The 21,332-nt window shown below is 32.3% G+C and overlaps 3 protein-coding genes across 3 annotated transcripts; 1 reads left to right on the top strand and 2 right to left on the bottom strand.

Moving 5' to 3' along the window:
- Positions 1-4,571: 4,571 nt before the first annotated feature.
- LOC112323673 (arabinogalactan protein 23) lies at positions 4,572-5,095 on the bottom strand. Its single transcript, XM_024582846.2, has one exon. It carries the CDS (start codon positions 4,979-4,981, stop codon positions 4,799-4,801), a length of 183 nt encoding a protein of 60 aa, XP_024438614.2. The 5' UTR covers positions 4,982-5,095; the 3' UTR covers positions 4,572-4,798.
- A 4,426-nt stretch (positions 5,096-9,521) lies between these two features.
- Positions 9,522-10,631, bottom strand: LOC7463858 (mavicyanin). Its single transcript, XM_002298404.4, has one exon. It carries the CDS (start codon positions 10,147-10,149, stop codon positions 9,652-9,654), a length of 498 nt encoding a protein of 165 aa, XP_002298440.2. The 5' UTR covers positions 10,150-10,631; the 3' UTR covers positions 9,522-9,651.
- Positions 10,632-14,532: 3,901 nt separating this feature from the next.
- LOC7463857 (probable mannitol dehydrogenase) lies at positions 14,533-16,612 on the top strand. The gene is made up of 5 exons (XM_002299914.3): positions 14,533-14,724; positions 14,848-14,961; positions 15,288-15,801; positions 15,907-16,060; positions 16,158-16,612. Exons 1-5 carry the CDS (start codon positions 14,624-14,626, stop codon positions 16,355-16,357), a joined length of 1,083 nt encoding a protein of 360 aa, XP_002299950.1. The 5' UTR covers positions 14,533-14,623; the 3' UTR covers positions 16,358-16,612.
- Positions 16,613-21,332: the final 4,720 nt, after the last annotated feature.

Raw genomic sequence — 21,332 nt, 5'->3', positions numbered from 1 at the left:
GTATTGTCCATCCAATTCATATTCTGGGTCATTTAGAGTTACTGTATAATTTGGAAAACAGGTACAGTAGGCTGCTCCTGTTCCTGGGTTTCACTAATTGATTCCTAATAATGATCTAGCATCTCCATTGGAACATCCAGTCCTAGTCTAAATAGTGGTTTAATTCCTCTTTGTACGGCTCCCATGTGTAGAAATTTATGTTCATTTTGTATGTGTTTTTTAATGGCTTGTGCTGATAGCGCGCAACTGTATTGATTCAAGAGATTGATTTAAAGCTATAGCTCTTTCAGTAGTTTTCACTGTGTAATCTGTAAATAATTCGATAAATTGTTCTTGTTTTTAACATTAGGTGTTGACCACTTATGAACATCTTGTTCTATTTTTGTTATGCTTGGGTATTAATTAAATCGAGGTCTTCTAAATTATTATCGTTTATTATTGAATTACTAGAGAATTTTTCCAGCATTAGCAAAACAAGGTTTCGATTTAATTATTTCCTGCAAGAACTCTCGTATGAACCAACTTTGATGTTTGCCTTCTCCTTCAAAATTGCATGGATTCTTGGTTGGGATTATTTCATTACACAACCTGGATGTCATTACCAATACCAACAATTATGCCAACGATTTTTAGCACGAAAAACTCAATTATTACCTCAGGCGGTTCAAGATTGGCCCTCCAGAAATCCTTAATTACACAGACCAGTCAATAATTTTAGCACGAAAAACTCAATTATTACCTCAGGCGGTTCGAGACTGGCTCTCCAGAAATCCTTAATTACACAGACCAGTCAATAATTTTAGCACGAAAAACTCAATTATTACCTCAGGCGGTTCGAGACTGGCTCTCCAGAAATCCTTAATTATACAGACCAGTCAATATTTTTAGCACGAAAAACTCAATTATTACCTCAGGCGGTTCGAGACTGGCTCTCCAGAAATCCTTAATTATACAGACCAGTCAATATTTTTAGCACGAAAAACTCAATTATTATCTCAACTAGCGGCGTGCCCGTCACCATGAGAAATGGCCCAAGTTGTCATTATATTAGCTTTCTCTACGGGACCAGTCAATTCAGATTCTGAAGAATCTGCTAGTGCTCCATAAAATGAAGATGACTGTTGTGGAGGAGCACAGTATTATTCTGTTTTGATAAAAGTTGTAAACCCCTTAATAAAATCTACAATGTTAGTAGGGAAAGTATTATATTAATTAGTAAAGTGAATATTTAAATACCCATCTTGGTCTCTCTGGGGTAGACTCTTCAGATGGTTTGGGTGTGTAGGCTGTCTGCCAAAAGACCCAAATCATAACCTTCAGGAATGGTCCGGCCTATTAAAAGGAAATTTTCAACGTCAAGCAATTACCCTTCTCTGTAAAGGATTATACTGGTCAATTTGGATAGCGCGCAACAATATGATCTTCGACTCCAAAACTCCAGACTGGGATGTGATTTTTGACCTCACCTTTCATCGGCTGGCCTTTTGGTTGAAGTCCTCTGTTAAAAATTTCAGTTACACGGGTTCCGATCTTTATAGAAATCCTGAATGTATCATGAACTGGACTAACTAGTCGGGGTTGTAAATTCCTCGCTCTCTTTATGATTTAATTCCTCCCCTGTAATCTTTCTTATTTCAGCCCTCATCTTCTTAATGGGGTCGCCTATTTATAATATTCTCGATTACTATAAAAAAAAAAGAGGATGTTGATAGATTTTATAATTGGTACTCCAAAAAAAAGTTACGTGGGAGTTTTTTTATCATTATTCTTATTATTAGTAGTATTATTAATAATATTATAGTACTATTACTATAATTACTATTATCATCATCATCAACAACAACATTATTATTATTATTATTTTATTATTATTAGTAATACTAATAATAGTACTGTTATCTTTCCTCCTCCCACTCCTCTCAATATCACCACCACCATTATTATTATTATTATTAAAATAATAAAAATCATAAACTTGATTTGAATGATAAAATTAAAAACTATAAAAACTTTAACAAAAAAGAAAAAGGAAAAAAAAAAAAGAAAAGAAGAAGGACCAAATTGAAATCAGTATTATTCTCATTAAAAAAACAAAAATCATAAACATGATTTGAAAGAAAAAAAATTGAAAACCATATAAATTTTAACAAAAGAACCAAGGAAAAAAAATTAATATATAGAAGGACCGAATTGAAAAAATTATATATGAAAATTAGAATTGAAATATTATATTAAAAACAAACAATTTTTTTTTTAAAATGACAAAAATAAAAAATCAAAACTAAAAAAATTGAATCGAAGAAACTAACAAAAACAAAGATATGATTACATTTTTTGAGGTAGAAGAGAGAAATGATTCAACCACTTTTAAATAACATGCTTCACTCATCAAAGAATAAAACATGATGAAGAATCGAATGAGATGGCAGTAGCATATTTTCCATCATTAGAAAGCGTTACAAGCATCGCTCAAAGCATGTAGTGCCTTCCACATGCTAGCAATCTTTTCATTTAAAAATTATTAATTAAATAATAAATTACATTATTATTCTTTACCGAACCAAATATTATAAAAAAACCTAAAAGACACCAATAATGGCTTAATTTCTTTAGATCATAAAGTCATATATGTAAGATTGTTACTGTATATTAAAAAATAAAAAGACAGATTCACCCTTCCTTGTCTTCTAGTAGTATTTTGATTTATAAATATATTGAATAAAAAAAATATTCAAACATATCTATAACGAATAATGCATCGTTTTTTTTTTTTTGAAAATGCCATATACGTCATTTCATTGTAATGAATAGTAAATTGTTTCTATTGGCCAAGTGAAATCTCTTTTAGTAGTGGCTTGTGAAATTACTTTGATAATCTATGCATGTGGTTGCGGTTGCGAAAGTATATGAAATTCTGTGATTTTAAAGTGCTTTTCATATTATATGAGAATCAAAAACTTTCGAATAACTTTCAAAACATCTTTTTATACCAAGTTTCTTCTTCCTGAAGAAAAAGACTAAATGCTGTTTTCCCTTGGGTTATGAAGAAAAGCCATAAAAGGTGGGGGGAAATAAATCAAAAGCCATAAGATAAGAAGATCATACTAATGTTTTAACACAGCTGCAAAATTCTACCAGATACCGGTGACCTGGTTCTCGTTTTCCATGTGTTCCTCTGGTCACTAATGTTCCAGTTTGAGCAATTTTATCTTCTAATCTTGGCTTAGATATATGGGAGAGATTGTGAACAATCCTTGCTCAATATTAATGAGTGGTAGACTTTAGTTTAGAACTCTCGAATTGCATCAGGAGATCATCCTAATAATGTAAACAACAAAACAATAATCAAGAACTCTAGTACTTGATTACCCAACGGCGAGTGCTGATATACTATTTTGCTTAAAATACACACATGTAGTCACTATAGTACACAAACATACATTAATTTTAGCCACGAGAAATCTAATGCAGCATCACCTCAAATACATAAACCATAAGAGAAAAACCCATGGCAGCAACCGAAGCCGAATAGCCGGCGGCTGATCCCGTAGCCATTGCTGGCATGGGAGCCAAAACATCATCATAAGCAAGGACTGCGAGTTTTGAGCAAACCACTGCAACAAACACAAGAGAAGCAAGCAGAGATAACTTCATTGAGGCCATAACTTTTTAAACTTCCAGCTGTGCAATATACCACTAGAAATATATATGGAGTAGCCCTGGTAGTGCAATGTGAGTTATTAACAGAGCTTGTAATTAATAGGGAGACTTGTGTGCCGACCCCATTTCAGCTCCCAGTGCATGGATCGCACGTGTGTAACAAGATGAGTCCAGTGGGCAGCAGATTGTCATTCGTGTGGATAGTTGATGATGCCACGCTATGTTATGCAAACTCTTTTGTTTATGAAACGAGTGACAGATATTCCTTGTTTTCCGACAAGATGTCAGAGATGCAAAAGCACAGTCCTCTGTAAGCCAGCCCTCGATCGCCCGACCAGAGGCCCATCCTTGCACAACACGTGCATTAGAATATGCTACATGATATAAATATCACTGTCTACGTACAGCTCCTATGTTTCCATCGATCAAACGTATATTAAGCAGGTATATATATATAATTAGAAAATTGATGCCATGTTCCTGTTATTGCCCCCTACATTTAACTCCATCTTGATCTCATTTCTAAGTACAATTTGAGATTTTTAAGGTATTATTTATTCTTTCCCTCCAAAATTGCATCATAGAATTGAGAGTGAAGTGTTATAAAGTAAAGGTTAAGAGTGCAAAAAACCTCTAGAATCCATATACACTAACGATACCTGGCTGAGAATCTAAAAATGGAGGGGATAGTAATTTGTTCCACGCATGCCGACAATTCAAGAAATAGTAACACTTGTTTTATTTTTTGAAATAATTTGAATTGGCCCACTTCACTTGTAGATAGCAGTGATTGTCCGCAAGCATGCTTCGCTGTATCATCGTGCCTGATGGATAACTGTGATCAATCGAAGCAAATGAAAGCAATAGCCATTGGCCCACTCACCCAATACTGATCAAAATGGACATAAAAATTCAGCAGAAAAATTTATTGCCTTTATAACATATGACCAAATAAGAATCAAGCAAATCAGAAAGAGAATAAATTAGCCCCAATTCTTTGCATGGAAAAGGAAATTCTAACTAAATAAATCAGCTAGAACATCTTGGTACATTTTTTTTTTTATTCTCCTCCATCTTGATCAAAATTAACTCCTTCCCCCCCTCTCGATCTTCCTTTGTGGTTTGAGTGCTGAGCAGTTTATTGCAAGTACAATGCAATGAGTGAAGCAAGGGAGGCACCGACCAATGAACCAACTACTGGCAAGCTAACTGAGGCACCACTTGTTGGTGATGGGGCAGGAGCAGCAACCTCATCAGCCATGACTGCACTCACGGAGGCAGCAGCGAATAAGATAGCACAGGCAATCTTCTTCATTTCCATTTCTTTTTTCTTTGGGCAGTGAACGGCAAAATAAACTCGAATAAACGACAAAAAAAACTTTGCCGAACCTGCCTTAATTTGGTATGGAGTTTGCAGCCTGAGAAATATTGATGGCATTGTGGAGGGTATATGTAGGGGTTTGGTTGAGCTGTTCTCGGAAGATAACATCTGTTTTTGAGCACTTATTTAGGTCAAACTTATAAATTAGAGGCTAATTTTTTGTTTCTTAGTGGAAAAGCTCATTGTTTTGAGCGAGTCTTGTGCTTTGTTGGTTAAGACAGGAGGACTTTTCTTTCCTTCTTTCTTTTTTTGAGAATCCAATTTTGTTTCGTTTACAACCAATAATGATATGGCCAAGAGAAAACTTAGGCACTTTTAATTAATGGAAAGCTTTTTTTTTTTCTTTTTATTGAGAGAGGTACGATGAATTTTGAATTACACGGGAAGTTAATTACTAGTTAAATTCAGTTTTTAAAGCATGACCAAGCTAATATGGGTTAATCGTAACAAAAAAGAAGACAAATATCACAGCTTATTTTCAATGGCCAGAGTCCATTTTCGTCCCAAGTGCTCCTTAGTGGCCTTGAGCATCAAGGGAACAAACAGGAGTTAGCTACAATATTGTTGGATTTGATTCAGCTCTTGGCAATCCTCTTGGTGAATGCGGTGTCTCCCCATCTGGACTCTCTTTGATGTTAGGCAAGGTCGGTGCTCCATTCATCTCGGCGGCACAAAACGAGCCGAAGGTTCGAAAAATAGGGGGGAAAACATATAATACCGAAATCGGTAAAATTTAATGATTACGATTTAGTGGGGTTTTTTTTTATATTTTATTTAAATACTGTGAATTAACAAGCATCGAATCCAATCCAGATATTCCGATGAACAGCCCAGATTATTGGATCAATTCCGTTTTTTATTTTTTAATGAAGGATGAAAAACAAGTCAAATTGCGCAAACTGAATTATTTTTTTAGAGTTAGGTTCCGGATTGTGAAATTCCCATAAATATATATGGATGACAACATTCCAGGCCAGCTAGCTAGCTCGTTCAAAGAGAACCCCACAACGCGAAGAAATAAGTAGAGAAATGCCCCTTAATTTGAAGAAGCTGGGATTAAAAGATTTGTTTTTATGGTTGTTAATATAATGATTATTAGAAGTTTACATGATCATTAACTTTAGAATCTATAAAATTAATCAAGATACACGTAAACTGATCCGAATATCTACATTTAAAAATAATAAGCTAGAGAAATGCCCCAAACAGGTAAAATGAAAGAAAAAAAAAGGTCAGAACAGTACTCGGCGAACATCTTAGCTTTCCAAATTCCAACCACCTGTTATTTGCTGGTAGAAGCAAAGAAACTCAGTAGGACACGGAGTTATCAAAATAAGATATATACTTTAATTCTTTGCTGGAGGCAATTACGAATTACATATACTATACGACAGAAACTCACATTAAGATAAGAGTTACTGTAGTATATGGCGGTAAAAACAATTATTTTATATATATATATAATAACGAATTTACATTTTATAATGATTTTTGTCTTTTTATTATTATTATACGTTATACATTATAATTATAAATAAAAACTAAAAGGTAAAGAAACTCACACTAAGACAAGTATTACATTTTGTAATACCCTTTCACTATTAATTCACTACTAACTCGCAAACATTTCATTATCCATTTATCCTACTACTCATTCTTTACTCATTGTAAAATTAGTCCCCTCTAATTTTTGAAGTTTAAGAAAAAAACAATCTTGGTCTAAAACTTTATTTTTTTTTAGTTCATGGTTTGAGAGATGAGAGAAAAAGTTAATAGATTCTGGTAATAAAGAGAAAAAATAATGTTAATACCGATTCTAGCCACCAAAATATTCTATCTTTGTGTTAAATGGTTTCATATGATGAGGGAAGTTTTCATTGATAAGTTTTTTTTTTACATTAAAAACGCATAAAAAACAAATCTGAGCCTGAGAATTTTTTTTATTTTCCGGTTGATTTTGGTTTTAGGAATTCTTGAGGCCATAATTTGGTTTAACAAGTTTTTATGGTTTTTTTGAGTAAAAACTAAGTGTTTAGGTAAAAAAAATTACCCTTGATTTTTTGGCCACCACAGTGGCCGGAATTTGGAAAAAATCAGAGGACACATTACCTTACTCTATTTTTTTTAAAAAAATTGGGGTCTTTTTCCCTATCTGCATGGAAAGAAAAGGCCCAAGCACGGGGCCCTTACTAAATGGGCCAAACATGCTGGCCTGTAAACCCCGTGTTTTATTCCAAGTGTTATTGTATATGCTATATAGTCAATCAGTTGGTTACATGTGACATTGACTTTGTTTATATAAATATATTTAATTTATTAATAAAGGCTTGTTTATCTTTAATATTCATCAAATATTTTATTAATAAATATAATATTTGATTAATGAATCTAGAGTAAAGATAAAGTTCCAGGGACAAAAATGTTTTGCATAGAAAATTATAAAGTTGTTATAATTATAAGATTCTTATTGCATCAAAGAATTGTTTCTAAATGTTCCCGGTCAATACTCTATTAAGAGTGAACATTAATTAGAGCTGTTAAAACTGATACATATTATGTTCTTTCCTTTATTAAAGGAATTAGTTGTTCTTATAATTAAGCTGGGGTATGAGGGATAAATAGAACTAATATGTAGGTGCTTGTCGGATGACGTGTACACTAAACTGACATGCATTAGAATTTCATATGGAGAGATCACTTATGTTCATGGAAAGACTCACATGAATGTTGTGTGAATGATCTTTATATTTGAGATCACTAAGTTATCTTATATAGAGAGTATTACGTTTTAATTTTGCTACACATCTTAATCAAGGGTAACAAATGGGTAAATATTAGGTATAACATGAACTATATAAAGATATTTAAGTAATTAAAAAAGTATTTATCACCCTAGGTGAATTGAAGAAAATATCCCACATGTTTTTAAATAGTATTGATTGTAAATCTTTGAGCAATGCGAAATGAGATTTGAAAAGAGTTTTAAATCTTATTCAATGAATCAATAAGTATGATGTTTTAAACAAACATGATTTGATAGAGTAGACACACTTTATGCTATAATATCTAAATCAAAACATTGTTGATGGATGAATAATAATTTCACTGAGAAACTAGTCACTGAAAGGTTAAGTCAAACCACTTGTGACTTTCTCAATATTTGAGGGATCATGATAGATTGCTAGACATTGTACTTGATCTTCAAATATAATTTCATATGGATTGATCTTCAAATATAATTTCATTGTACTTGATCTTCAAAAGCTGTATATATAATTTTTTTTATTGAAAAAAAAATTTGATCAACGGTGTAATGCGGGTTAGATGGCTAGTATAACATATAAATTGTGTAGGTTTTTTTAGATTTATATAAATGAATATTTGAAGGAAATGATATTTGGCTCATTGCCTTGAGTATCATCGGGAAATTAGGAATACTTAGATTTTATCGTTCAATCAAGTATTAAATTGAAATTATATTAATTTCTTTGCCTTTCCAGTTTTTTTTTTTTTTTTACTCTCCCACGAGACAGATGGTCTATATTAAACCTAATATTCTGGAATTAAAAAAAAAAACAAAAAACAAAAAACTTGAAATGTATTCAAAAAATAAAAAATAGACCTAAGACAATGAAAATGGTCTCCTATGCTAATATTAGTATATGCCAATATAGCTTTATATTGATTTGTACTTTGTCCCAAAATTGTCGGTCGGTGTATTCTATTTAGAGTGAGAGGATGAATTCTTAAGAAAACACGTTTATTTTGGAGAGATTATATAAATTATCGAGTGCCAACAAGTGAAGCACGAGTGGTTTCGTTGCTCTTGTTGCCTTCTACGAAAAAAGGAAAAATTCATTAAAGAGGGCCAAATTGACGAGGAAATTACTGGTAACCTATGGCAATTCGTTGCTGGCAACATTGAAGGGATAATTTGGAGAAAGATGAATGGAACCATTCATTAATGTGTAAATCAAAATGTAACGTTGAAGGGATATTTATTATATGATGTATATTTTTTTCAATTCAAATGACAATATGATTTAAGCAGATAATGTGGAGGTAATGTTTGGAATGCTGGACATAGATGAAACATAATAATTTTTTTATGAAGTTATTTGGTGTATCTTTGGACAATATCAAAATTAATTTTTGTCGTGTTTAAAATTGTTATAATTATGAAATTTTTGTCTAGCTAAAAAGAGTAGGGTAAGCTTATCAAATTAATTAATAATCTAAACTGTAGCATTGAGATGTATTATTATTCTTGGTACATGGTAAAACACTGAGCCTCCTTTGTTTTTTTTTGTTTGTTTTTTCTTTTAATTTTAATTGCTACTCCTTGCTTCATCAGATCGGGTAAAAAAAACGTGGTTAATTACAAAGTGCAATAAGCGGCAGCAATTATAATGAACGAATAGTATTATTATTCAAAGCATTCATGTAATTGATGACGAATCTCCATTAAAGAAAGGAGAAAAAAACAATTTTAATCTGTCATTAATCATCTCTTTGCTAATTAAAATAAGAAAAAAGAAAGTAAGCACTGCATCAATGAAACCGAAAAAATCCCTCGAGGTTGGAAAAAGACAGGCAACTTGAAAACCTTCCTAATAAGCAAATCCCAAGAGACAGAATCCTAGCACACCTAAAGTCCAAGACAGATTACTAAAATAAGGAGATGAAGCGCTGCTAGGTGATGCAGCAGGACTCAAATTTGAAGTTGCAGGGGCGACCAGGATATCAATCTTTTGTCCTGCTTGGCAGTGACCAGGGTAACCACATATGAAGTAGAAGTGGCCAAGCTGCTTTCCAAGAGTGACTGTATCGGAGCCGTTGGTGTAAGTAGCTAGTGGTGATGTTGCATTGCATGACTCGAAACCCTGATGCGTCACTTGCTTCACGTTGTGGAATTGGTTGTTGTAGTTGAAGACAAGAGTATCACCACCGTGAAAATTCTTGCTGGCAGCCCAATCTTGGTAATCAACTTGACCCATGCTTGTCCAACCAGCAGAGTCACCGACTTGGTAAACGGTAGCCATGGAGACTCCGCAAAGAGCCGTCGTCAAGAAAGAAACCACCAGTATTGTTTTCCTGAAATTAGCCATGATCGCTTGGAAGACAATGAATATGGGTTGCAAGGAATTGAAGCTGGTGCGTAAAGAGAGAGCACTGAGAGAGAATTCTAAGGTTTGCTTGAATGGGTTTGTGAGATAAATCGCCTCAGGTATCCTGTATTTATAGTGCGGATCTAATCCGGATTCTTCAAGGAAACGGATTTCCTGATTTGTATATTCTTTTTAACGTAATCCATATCACTGAAGGAGAAGTTCCTAATTTCAGGTGTCCATACTGAGTTCGGATGGATTCGCGTTGGTGAAGCTGCCATAATTCGTGCCTTGCTGGGCTAAAGAATGTTTAATCCTTTACATAGCGACTTGGGTTTGAGCAGATCTCTGCATATGAATGAGACCAATAGGCGATAAGCATTACGTTTATGTTAGCTTAATTAACTAGTAAATTGATCGTATATTGTTTAAAAATTATTATTAGAGATCATATATTGTTGATCTAATTGTCTACATCCCATTACAAGGTGATTAATCTCAGTTTTTATTTTATAGATTTTTTTCGTTTGATTATAAAAATATTTTGAATTATAATATATATAACCCGTGAATTGTACTAATAAATGTAATTTTTTATATGATAACTTGAATTAATTAATGTAATTAGTTTCTCAATATTGTTTTTAGTGTATGAGTTGGTGTTAATGAGTGTCCGTGCGCATATTTGAGATACTATAGTAAAATAATTCGCTTAAATCTCAATGCAATTAACACCCAAATCTCACTTATTTTTCTTAAACTCTAGACGGACCAACAATTAGAAATGCAACAACACCTTAATATATATTAGACAATTAAAAAATACAGCTTACTTTAAGTAAGATATATTTGGGATGCTAATACCTTTTTTTTATGCAACCAGTTCTCGTATCTAATTTTTTAGACCAATTAGGATTTCTAGTGATCAAAATATAAGATAAGGAGTCTCATTCCACTGATAAAATACAAAAATTTCTTATTTTCTTATTTTCCTGATTACTCAAACCAAAAGTGAATATTTGCTGCGACGTCGTATATATACGACAGTTTTGACGGAATAACCAGGGGAGGGGCTAAGGGACCGAGAAAAAAAAAAAAACGCCTTCATCTACATCTCTCACTTACTGGACTGTCTAGGGTTTCTCATTGTGAAAACCATCACACAACCAAACCTTCCGACAGTCATTACCAAGTCTTTCCCCAAGCCATCGTCAGCCTTGTCATAAAACAAACCCATCAAACTCCATCACCCACTGTCAGTTACCAGACAAGCAACCATTTCCAGTAGCCTCTCCACACAAGCTTAGATTTTTTATTTGCAGTCCCAAGTTAGAAGGGGAGCAAAGTTTGTTTGGGCAGGTTTTTTTCAGTTAGAATGTTGTCTGTTGGGATTTCAGTAGTCTCATTCTATTGTGGCAAAGATAGAGCATCTTTATCAAATCGTAACATTAATTAATTAAAATTTTATTAATTTAAATGTTGCCGTTGTGAAACTTAATATCATTTAAATATCGTGCTTTTAAAGCATGACAAAATCAAACTATATTATTTCATCAAATATTTCATAAACAATGTTATTATTAATTGCTCAATTTATCTCAGGTCAGAAGGGTCAACCAGAGTTGATTATAATTAAAAAAAAAATCAAAACAATTTTATTTTGATCAAAAAATTCAAAAAAATCAATGATTTTTTTACCAGTGTTTTATCTAGGGCTGATTGAATGACAAGTCGACCCAAGTTTTTGATTGAGACAGGTTAAATCAATTCTTCTTTTATTTTTTATTAAACTTATACTAGTCTAGGCCTCAGAAATGTCGTGTCTTATCCAAGACCTACCAAACATAAAGTAAAATAAATTATTCAATTCAGTCTAATGCATACGAAACACTAGACAATATAATTATTTGTTTAATCTAGTCCAATTAATATTGTGCCGTAGACCAAACAACACCTCAATGACTGATATTCTTTCATGTTTCCTATATATTATATTCATTTCACTGTTTTTTAAAAATAAATGAATAGCTAGGATTCTAGTGTGTGTGTGTGTATACATATGAAATAAATCACCACAATTAGATCATTTTATGTTAACACTTACCTTAGCAAACAGTTTTAATTTTGTGACGGAAAATCTTGAAAAAGGAAAGGGAGATAAAAACAAATCCTACATAATATCTTTCAAAGCACCTCGTTGGAGAATTTTCAACCCTTTTAAGTTTCACTGTCATCGGTAGCAAAGGATTTTCTCTCTTTGTTTTTCACATTATCATATTAAAACTATTAAAATTATATTAAAAAAATATTAATTTAATATTCTTTTTCTAGTCAACAATATTTTTAAAAACATGTAAACGCAGAAACAGGACCTTTGTATTTGGATAACCTTTGCATTTTTCCATAATTAGATATGCTATGATAGCACCACTTGCATGACGTGATCAAAGTGTTTCATGGACATCACTCATTTATCTATATATATATATCAATTTTAGCAATTTTAAAAGGTGTACCTTAACTAGTCAGGCTCTGGATTTGCTCTTTAGACGTCATTAGTTTGAGTCCTACAAGTTTTAGGATTACTGGAAACTTACATGATCATACTAAATTCAGGACCCGTGAAATTAGTTGATATGCGCGCAAGCTGGCCCAGATACTATGTTAATCTAAAAAATATATATATCAATTTTAGCATTTATTTCCACGGCTATCAACAATGTCATTTTCTACGACAAAAATCTTTATGTCATAGAACCGTGAATAGACATAATTATATTTTGAATATCATTTTCATTGAGCACTAAAAGCTAACAAATAGGATTGAACTCCAAGTTCTGCATCTTGTGAACGAATATATGTGCAATAACATTATTATTTAAAAAGGAAAAGTTATTTGTGCATACATATTTTTTTAGTTTAAAAAGAAAAATGGGATATTTAGCTAGTTTAATTAAATGAAGATGGCATGTAATGTCATTTTGAATACAAAGAATCTCACTTTCTATTTACTTGTTTTAAACATTTATTCACAAAATACATTAATATTTATCAATGTTTTAATTTTATAGAACATATTGAGCAAACACTAACAATAATATCAAGTACAGACCTATGTTTAGTTTAAAAAGTATGTATCTCATAGGTTTTTTTTAGATTATGCAAGTTCAAATCCTGGCGAGTGAGTTTTGTAAATATAAAAAGGTGGAGGAATTATTACCGACTATACCGAGAAAAGTACTTATGTAGATTCATTTTTCATATAAATAATAAAATAATTTCTCAATTTTTTTAAATTTTATTTTTAGAGTTTTCTTAACAATCAACCGGGTTGTTTTTTAACCATTCAAGTTGATTAGATCACATCAACACAACTTCCACTTGATTCAATTTCAAACCCAGGCTAGACAATTAGTTGAGTTGAGATATTTTTTTTATTAATTTTTTTTTTCTGAATCTCATCTTTATATTTTTTTTATCGATCAGTTGATGGGATCATATTGAAACAACTTCCATATAATTTAATTTTAAATTTGAATTAGACAAAAACTTGTGTCCGAAAGATTTAATATTAATTCATCAAATCGAGTTTAATAATAATATTAAATAATATTCTGCAGACTGATTTTTTTTTTTGTTATATTCATAAAAAAATAATTGAATCTTACCCGCATTATAAAAACGTTACTAATTCTAAGCTTAGACTTATATTTTATTCTATTTTCATTTTCCAAGTTGATGGGGGGCCTCATTAAATATGGTGACATCATTGTGAGAGTGAAAGATCGAGAACGTCGGCAATGTAAACTGAAATTACAAGGAAAAAAAAAACCGGAGAGTTCGGTCACGGATGTTACTGTCTCGTTCCTTCTTGCGGGCCACCTTTACTGTTTGATTTCAAAGGCTGCTTAGCGGAACCTTCTGCGATGCTTAAAAAAATCACGGGTAATAGATCTATTTACCTATTTAAACGCAATTAAAAAAAAGTACAGATGAACATAATTATAGTGACCACGACAACACAAAAACCATAGTATAATAATATAATAAAATAAATGAAAGATGTATATTAAAACCTTAAAAGATAAAATATCATAAAGAATTATCCAAAAATCAATAGGAATTACACCTCCACCGATGTTATGACAAAAATTATCTCGCAGAGGTTGGGATAACACTTTTTCCAAGTTGATGGTATCTATGATTGGACTTGCTCAACTGTTTTGGAAGAAGGCCATTCAGCACACGGAAGAGGAGGAGTCCAAAAGGCATGCGCGAGAAAAATCTCGGCCGAAGTTTAGTTTTGTGTTGCGTTCAACGACTTCTCTCTCGGTGCTTGCCTAAAACATGGTACGCTAGCCCTGCCTACTTCAGCAAAATAGCTAACCATCCACCATTATAAATAGGTGCACCATTTCCTGTACATGAGCATTACCATCCACAACTTAATTCGTGCAAAAACAGAGGAAAAGAAATGGCAGCAAAATCTTGTCAGGAAGGGCATCCCACTGAGGCTTTTGGATGGGCAGCAAGAGACCACTCCGGGGTCCTCTCTCCTTTCAAATTCTCTCGGAGGTTCCATCTCTTATCTCTGAACTGCTTTTTTGGGCTCTTTTTTTATCCCCTCCGATTGATCACTCTATACCTATGAATATCTCCCGTTTTATGAATTGTATTAAGAAAGAATTTCTCTTGCAGGGCAACAGGAGAGAAGGACGTCGCATTCAAGGTGCTGTTCTGTGGAATATGTCACTCGGACCTTCATATGATCAAGAATGAGTGGGGTATCTCTTCCTACCCTGTTGTCCCCGGGTATGTACTCTGATATCATATAAATATATAACGACAAGTTTGAATTGAAGAGCGAAGATCAATTATGGTGATAAACACCCTGATGAGTGACGAATTAATTAAAAATTATTCGTTCACGTTTTGACACTGATAAACGATCAAAATATATGGCTGTATATACCTGAATCTTTGTATCATGGGAAATGATCTTATCACGAGTTTTTTTTTTTTCAGTGCACATTTATTTGATAAATGGACATTTAGGATAACATATTAAGTTCACCAAAAGTTAGTTTCCTAACATGGACATGCATTTGAAGTTTATGATGAGAAGATTGACAATGCAGGCATGAGATTGTGGGACAAGTGACAGGGGTAGGCAGCAAGGTTGAAAAGTTCAAAGTTGGAGATAAAGTTGGGGTAGGGTACATGGTTGGATCATGCCAATCTTGCGATAGTTGTCATGACGATCTCGAAAATTACTGCCCAGACACAATAGTCACCAGTGGTGGCAAGTACCATGATGGAGCCACCACATACGGAGGCTTCTCAGACATTATGGTCGCAGATGAGCACTATGTAATTCGAATTCCAGAGAATTTGCCTCTTGATGCCGGTGCTCCTCTCCTATGTGCTGGGATTACAGTGTATAGCCCCTTGAAATATTATGGCCTTGACAAACCAGGTATGCATGTGGGTGTAGTCGGGCTTGGTGGGCTGGGTCATGTAGCTGTAAAGTTTGCAAAAGCTATGGGGATCAAGGTGACAGTGATCAGTACCTCTCCAAAAAAGAAGCAGGAGGCTCTTGAGCATCTTGGCGCTCATTCATTTTTGGTTAGTCGTGACCCCGATCAGATGCAGGTATACATGATGCAGAGCACAATCCTTGCATTATTAACTGATTAAAGAAACTCAATATTCTTTCCTATATGCTTGTCTTCTAATCTTATTGCTGTTCGCTATTAGGCTGCAATAGGCACAATGGATGGTATAATTGACACGGTCTCGACGATGCACCCTCTCTTCCCTTTGATTGGTCTGTTGAAGACTCAGGGAAAGCTGGTTTTGGTTGGTGCGCCGGAGAAGCCACTTGAGCTACCAGTGTTTCCTCTTATCATGGGTATATTATATACATATCTCAACTAATCTAAATTAAGCCTCATTTAGCATGGTAGTAAATAAACAATGCAACTTACTCTATTGTTTTGGATAAACAGGAAGGAAGATAGTGGGTGGTAGTAGCATCGGAGGAATAAAGGAAACACAAGAGATGATTGATTTTGCAGCCAAGAACAACATAACAGCAGACGTTGAGGTGATTCCAATGGATTATGTGAACACTGCCTTGGAGCGGCTATCGAAATCAGATGTTAGGTACAGATTTGTGATTGACATTGGCAATACATTGAAGAATTGATGTTTGTCTTCCATATACCTCAGTGGAGAAATGGCCTGTGTTTTGAGGATTCGTAGGTCCGAATCATTTTTCAGCTTTCAGCAATAAGTTTTTGTCTGTTAACGAAAACATATATCGGCTTGTAATGCTATGGTGGGCAAGGGAATTGGAAGGCCCAACCCTTGTGGTTCCTTTTCTTCCAAATCCATTACTTTGGATCTACAAATATTGCTCGCCTTATTTTTAATATACTAATTGTTATTTTTTATGTCACAATTCGCGTTGTTTTTTTTTTTTTTTAATGAATGAAATAAATTATTTAATAATAATGAATAGTTTTATGATTCAAAGCAATTGTCATTGATTTCGCAATCCCTTTAATTCTTATGTCATCATTTTAATTATTGTTTTTAATATTTTCTTTTTTATAATATTATCCAAAATACTTCTAACATAATTACATAAAAAAACCCTATAAATTCATAAAAAAATATTTATTCGATGGCTAACTATACTTTAATCAGTAACCATCCAAAATTATTTATTCGATGGCTAAGTTGCAAATATAACTAAAATTCAAACACTTTTTAATTAGTCTTAAACAATATGAAGAAATCAAGGCATTCTTGGCTCCACTCTTATATGAAGAAATCAGGTTTTTTTTTAATGAAGTCTGATACTCGAGGGTGGTGGAAACTAAACTAGGATTCGAGTATCCAACTCACGATGGATAAAATTTGAAACCCTAACCATGTGATTAGCACACACTAATTCTCATTGACTTTCATAACATATATTGTAATTATCAATGATGAAATGCATATCATCCATGAAGGATGCCTTGTTTGATAATTGTATTGTTTAAGTGTTTTTAATCTATAATTTTATTACTAATAATAGATTATATTTTTTAACCAGTAATTTTATAATTTTAAATTTAATGTCAAAATTCATATTAGACACTTTTTTGTAAATTTTATTTTCGAAGTTTGTATATTGAAAAGAACCTTTGTCTAAATCAACCTTTTTATATTACTATATATTAATTTCTATTTTAAACAAATAATTAGACTTGAATGTCTTTTGTTAGGAATAAATCAATATTTGAATAGTTAGAAATATGATCTACAATGAGTCGAGGAAACAATTTAATATTCATAATATTATTTAAAAAATTATTTAGCATTAAATCACTGGACATCTTGATCATCCTTGTTACACGATAATTGCAATTAAAAGCACGAATTCTTTATATTTTTAATCAATTTCTACACATATTTTTATGTTCAATAATATATAAATCAATGAGTTACACTACCGCAAAATAGCAATAGACCGACAACATATTTCATAGGTGTTTAAAGCTTGATTTTGTCAGAATTACAATTATTAATAGAATAACGGATGAAAAAAATATTGTTAGAAAATATATCATTGGTGATTTTTATTTTGATGGTCATTTTCTCAAGAATATAATCACCAATAGATTTATCGATGAAATTATCATGCCAAATAAATAAAAATATCGACAATAATTCTATTGGTAAACCCATTAGTGATTATGACATATTAAAGATGAAACTAATCCGTTGGAGAATTATATTTATATGTATGTTACCCATGCCATAAACCGATGGTAAATCCATCGGTGAGTATATGTATATTACCAACAAAATTAATCCGTCAAAGAATTACATTTATATGTGTGTTACCGACATAATAAACTGATGGTAATTTCGTCTGTATTATATGTAATAAACTTTTTAAATAAAATTAAAATAAACATTACAATTAAAAAAATAAAATAAAAATGCAAATTTAAACAAAACTAAATTAAAATAAAAAAACAAATTTGTATTATTAATTTAAAAAATATTATTAAATACAATTTATCTATATAGATAACAAAAGCTGAAGGAGGAGACGAGGACAGATCTTCATCGGAATCAGAAGTGCAACGAGGTGGAGCATAGGTACCAGTAAAAGTTGCCAACAACTGCTCGATGACATTTAATTTATCCCTCAGTTCGACCATCTAAAAGAGAATGAGATTCTATACATCTCTTAGAACACTACATCTAGATAAAATATATTATTAAGGCTAAAACATTGGATGTTTAGCTTAAACCTTAAGAAATATAAAATCTCTATAAATTTGGTAGGACATGTATGCATCAATAAGATAAGGACCTCTCATGGAAACTATGAATGATATTTTACTCATAATTGATGAGCTTACCAATTACATAGAAGAAATATATGATATTTATTCCAAGAAATAACTTGAAGCTATGTACTAACCAAATTTGAAACTTGGTTGATCCACTTCAAAGGATAAAAGTCAATGGATCTAAGTGAGTTTTTAAGAGAAAGACTAACACGAAAGGCAATGTATAAATGTATAATGCAAGCTTTAAGGAGCAAGAATATCTAATTTAGATGATATAATCAACATATTTGATTTCATAAAAAATATGGATAAACCTTGTGTTTATAAAATATTTGTGAGAGTGTTTTTTTTTATATCAGAATGTAAGTATGTATTAAGATCAAAAGTGACTATGCTGGAAACCAGCAAGTCCATATATATGTACAGAAATGAAGAGAAGACAGAGAAGAGAACATACTCCCTATGAAATCAAACTGGATACAGCCAAATCATTTAATTGCGTTAGCTGACCAAGAAAGCAAAGGAAGCAACATATACACATAACAAAAAGGTGGGGTGGGAACAAACTCACAATCAGAACTAGTCATGCAAGGCCGAAAGTAATAAGTATTCAACAATGGTTAGAGAAGAAACCAATCCATAAATGGTGGTGTCTAAACTAACCCTAACAGCATCATAAAAATGAACAGCAGGATGAAGAAACAAGAGTACCATCTCCAAGACAACCAGAAGTCGAGCTCCCAACAGAACCAAAATCTCAATAAGATCGAAGTCCAGTGATGTTGTTTTTCTAATATTATATGTAGATGATATATTATTGTTAAGAAACAACATATCTTACTTTAATCAGTAAATTTAGTTGTTGAATAATTTCTCCATAAATTAATTGGGAGAAGCAACCTATATTATTAGATATAGAGATCTATAGAGATAGATCTAAAAGGTTGCTTAGATTGTCTTAATCCATGCATATAGACTAGATGTTAAAATAGCTTAGCATGAAAGAATTTAAGATTTGATTTTTATCTATTGTATATGGAACATCTCTCTCCAAATACATGTGTTCTAAGACATAGATTGAGAGAGTTATGATGAAAATGGTATCATATACTTGGCTATAGGATCCATCAATGAAGAAGATAAACTAAAAGTTTAAAATTATTTGAATTAAGATTTTTTAAATGAAATGTTGGAAAAATAGTAAATACCAGTCAATATATTTTACTTTAAATGGTAGTGCTATGAGTTAGAAGAGTTCCAAACAAGAGAACACAATTGATTTGTCAGACCCAAACATTATTGGGCTGAGCTACACACTAAGCTCAAATGCATTTGGGTCTGGCAAAGTATCCTTAGATCTAGCTATACGATGAGTCCAAGTATATGTGGGTCTAGTGAAGTGCTAGACCCAACATCTTTAGGTTCAGCTACGCCCTAAGCTCAAGTGCATGTGGGTCTAACAAAATATCAGACTCAACTACCTTGGGTTCAGTTACGTGTAGAGTCCAAGTGGATATGAGTCTAGTAAGGTACCAGACTCATCACCTTTGGGTTTAGAATCATTCCAAATCAAATACATATAGAGCTGATAATTTTTTTAGGCCCCATGATGGGTTATAAGGATTTATTTGTTTATTTTTATGTCTTTTAACATGAAATGTTAAAAGTTAATAACGATTATCTTCTTATATCCTCTAGTGCATTAAAATCTCCTAAAAGCTTATCATATTTTTATCAATATTAATATTGTATAAGATATATCAGGAGGTATTAAGGTGATTTCGATGATTATGTATGTGAACACTGTCATGCAGTAATATTGGCAACACGTTGAGATTTTGAATTCTGATTTGTGTATATTAATCACTAAAGGAATAAATGGCGTGTAATGTGAGGATCTTCACTTTTTGGTTACTCGCTTGCTCCACAAAGCGCCGATTGTTTTGTTTTGAAACACTGATAATGACATTATTTAGTACCTCTATATTTGTTAATTTTCTATTTGAATATTTCAGCTTTTGATTGTGCTGTTTATGTACGTTAGTATTTATGAATCCATCAATGTTCTTCGTTTTGTAAGAGTTTTTAAGATTTTAAGCCAAACCTCGTAAAAATTGCCAACATTTAAGGATAGTTTTAGTGAGGTCGATCTCCATTAAATTCCGAATGTATCTACGAGTTCTCAATTATTCGCTTTTAGTCAACAGCACCAACCAAATCAGTCCTAAACTAATTAATTTGATTACATATAATCTTTTCTTGTGGTATTCACGAAATAGAGGATGATTGGCAACAAGATTTTTTTATGGGAAGAACTAACCTTCAAAAGAAAAAACTTGGAATATTCTTACACCAGTTGATAGTATTGGGCACTCTTTATTTCAGAAGTTAGAACGAAAATTTCTATTGTCAACTTGCAGGGAAAAAAAAAAAGGGCTTCAATGGCTGTCAACCGAGTAATACGTAGGGGACGAAAAGCGCTTCCGAAAATTAGTGTTTAATGTTTTTTTTACACTGCACTCAGTTTATATTGTCACGTCTGGGTGTTTGGGAGTGATTTTTAAAAATGTTTTTGAAAAAATTTGAATTTTTTTTTTTTTTACTTTGAATTAATATGTTTTTAATGTTTTCAAATTATTTTAATATACTGATCTCAAAAATGATTTTTAAAAAATAAAAAAATATTATTGGCATACTTTTCTGAGTGAAAAACACTTTGAAAAGCAACCACAATCACACTCTACAAACACCAAGACTTTATGAATCAAGTTACGTTGGATATTTGGATATCCTATTTTTTTAAAAAAAATTCAATTTTATAAAACT

The sequence above is a fragment of the Populus trichocarpa genome, chromosome 1 (genome assembly GCF_000002775.5).
Source record: "Populus trichocarpa isolate Nisqually-1 chromosome 1, P.trichocarpa_v4.1, whole genome shotgun sequence".
NCBI lineage: Eukaryota > Viridiplantae > Streptophyta > Magnoliopsida > Malpighiales > Salicaceae > Populus > Populus trichocarpa.
Note: the sequence above shows the minus strand (reverse complement) of the source record. Positions and strands in the feature narration are given on the sequence as shown.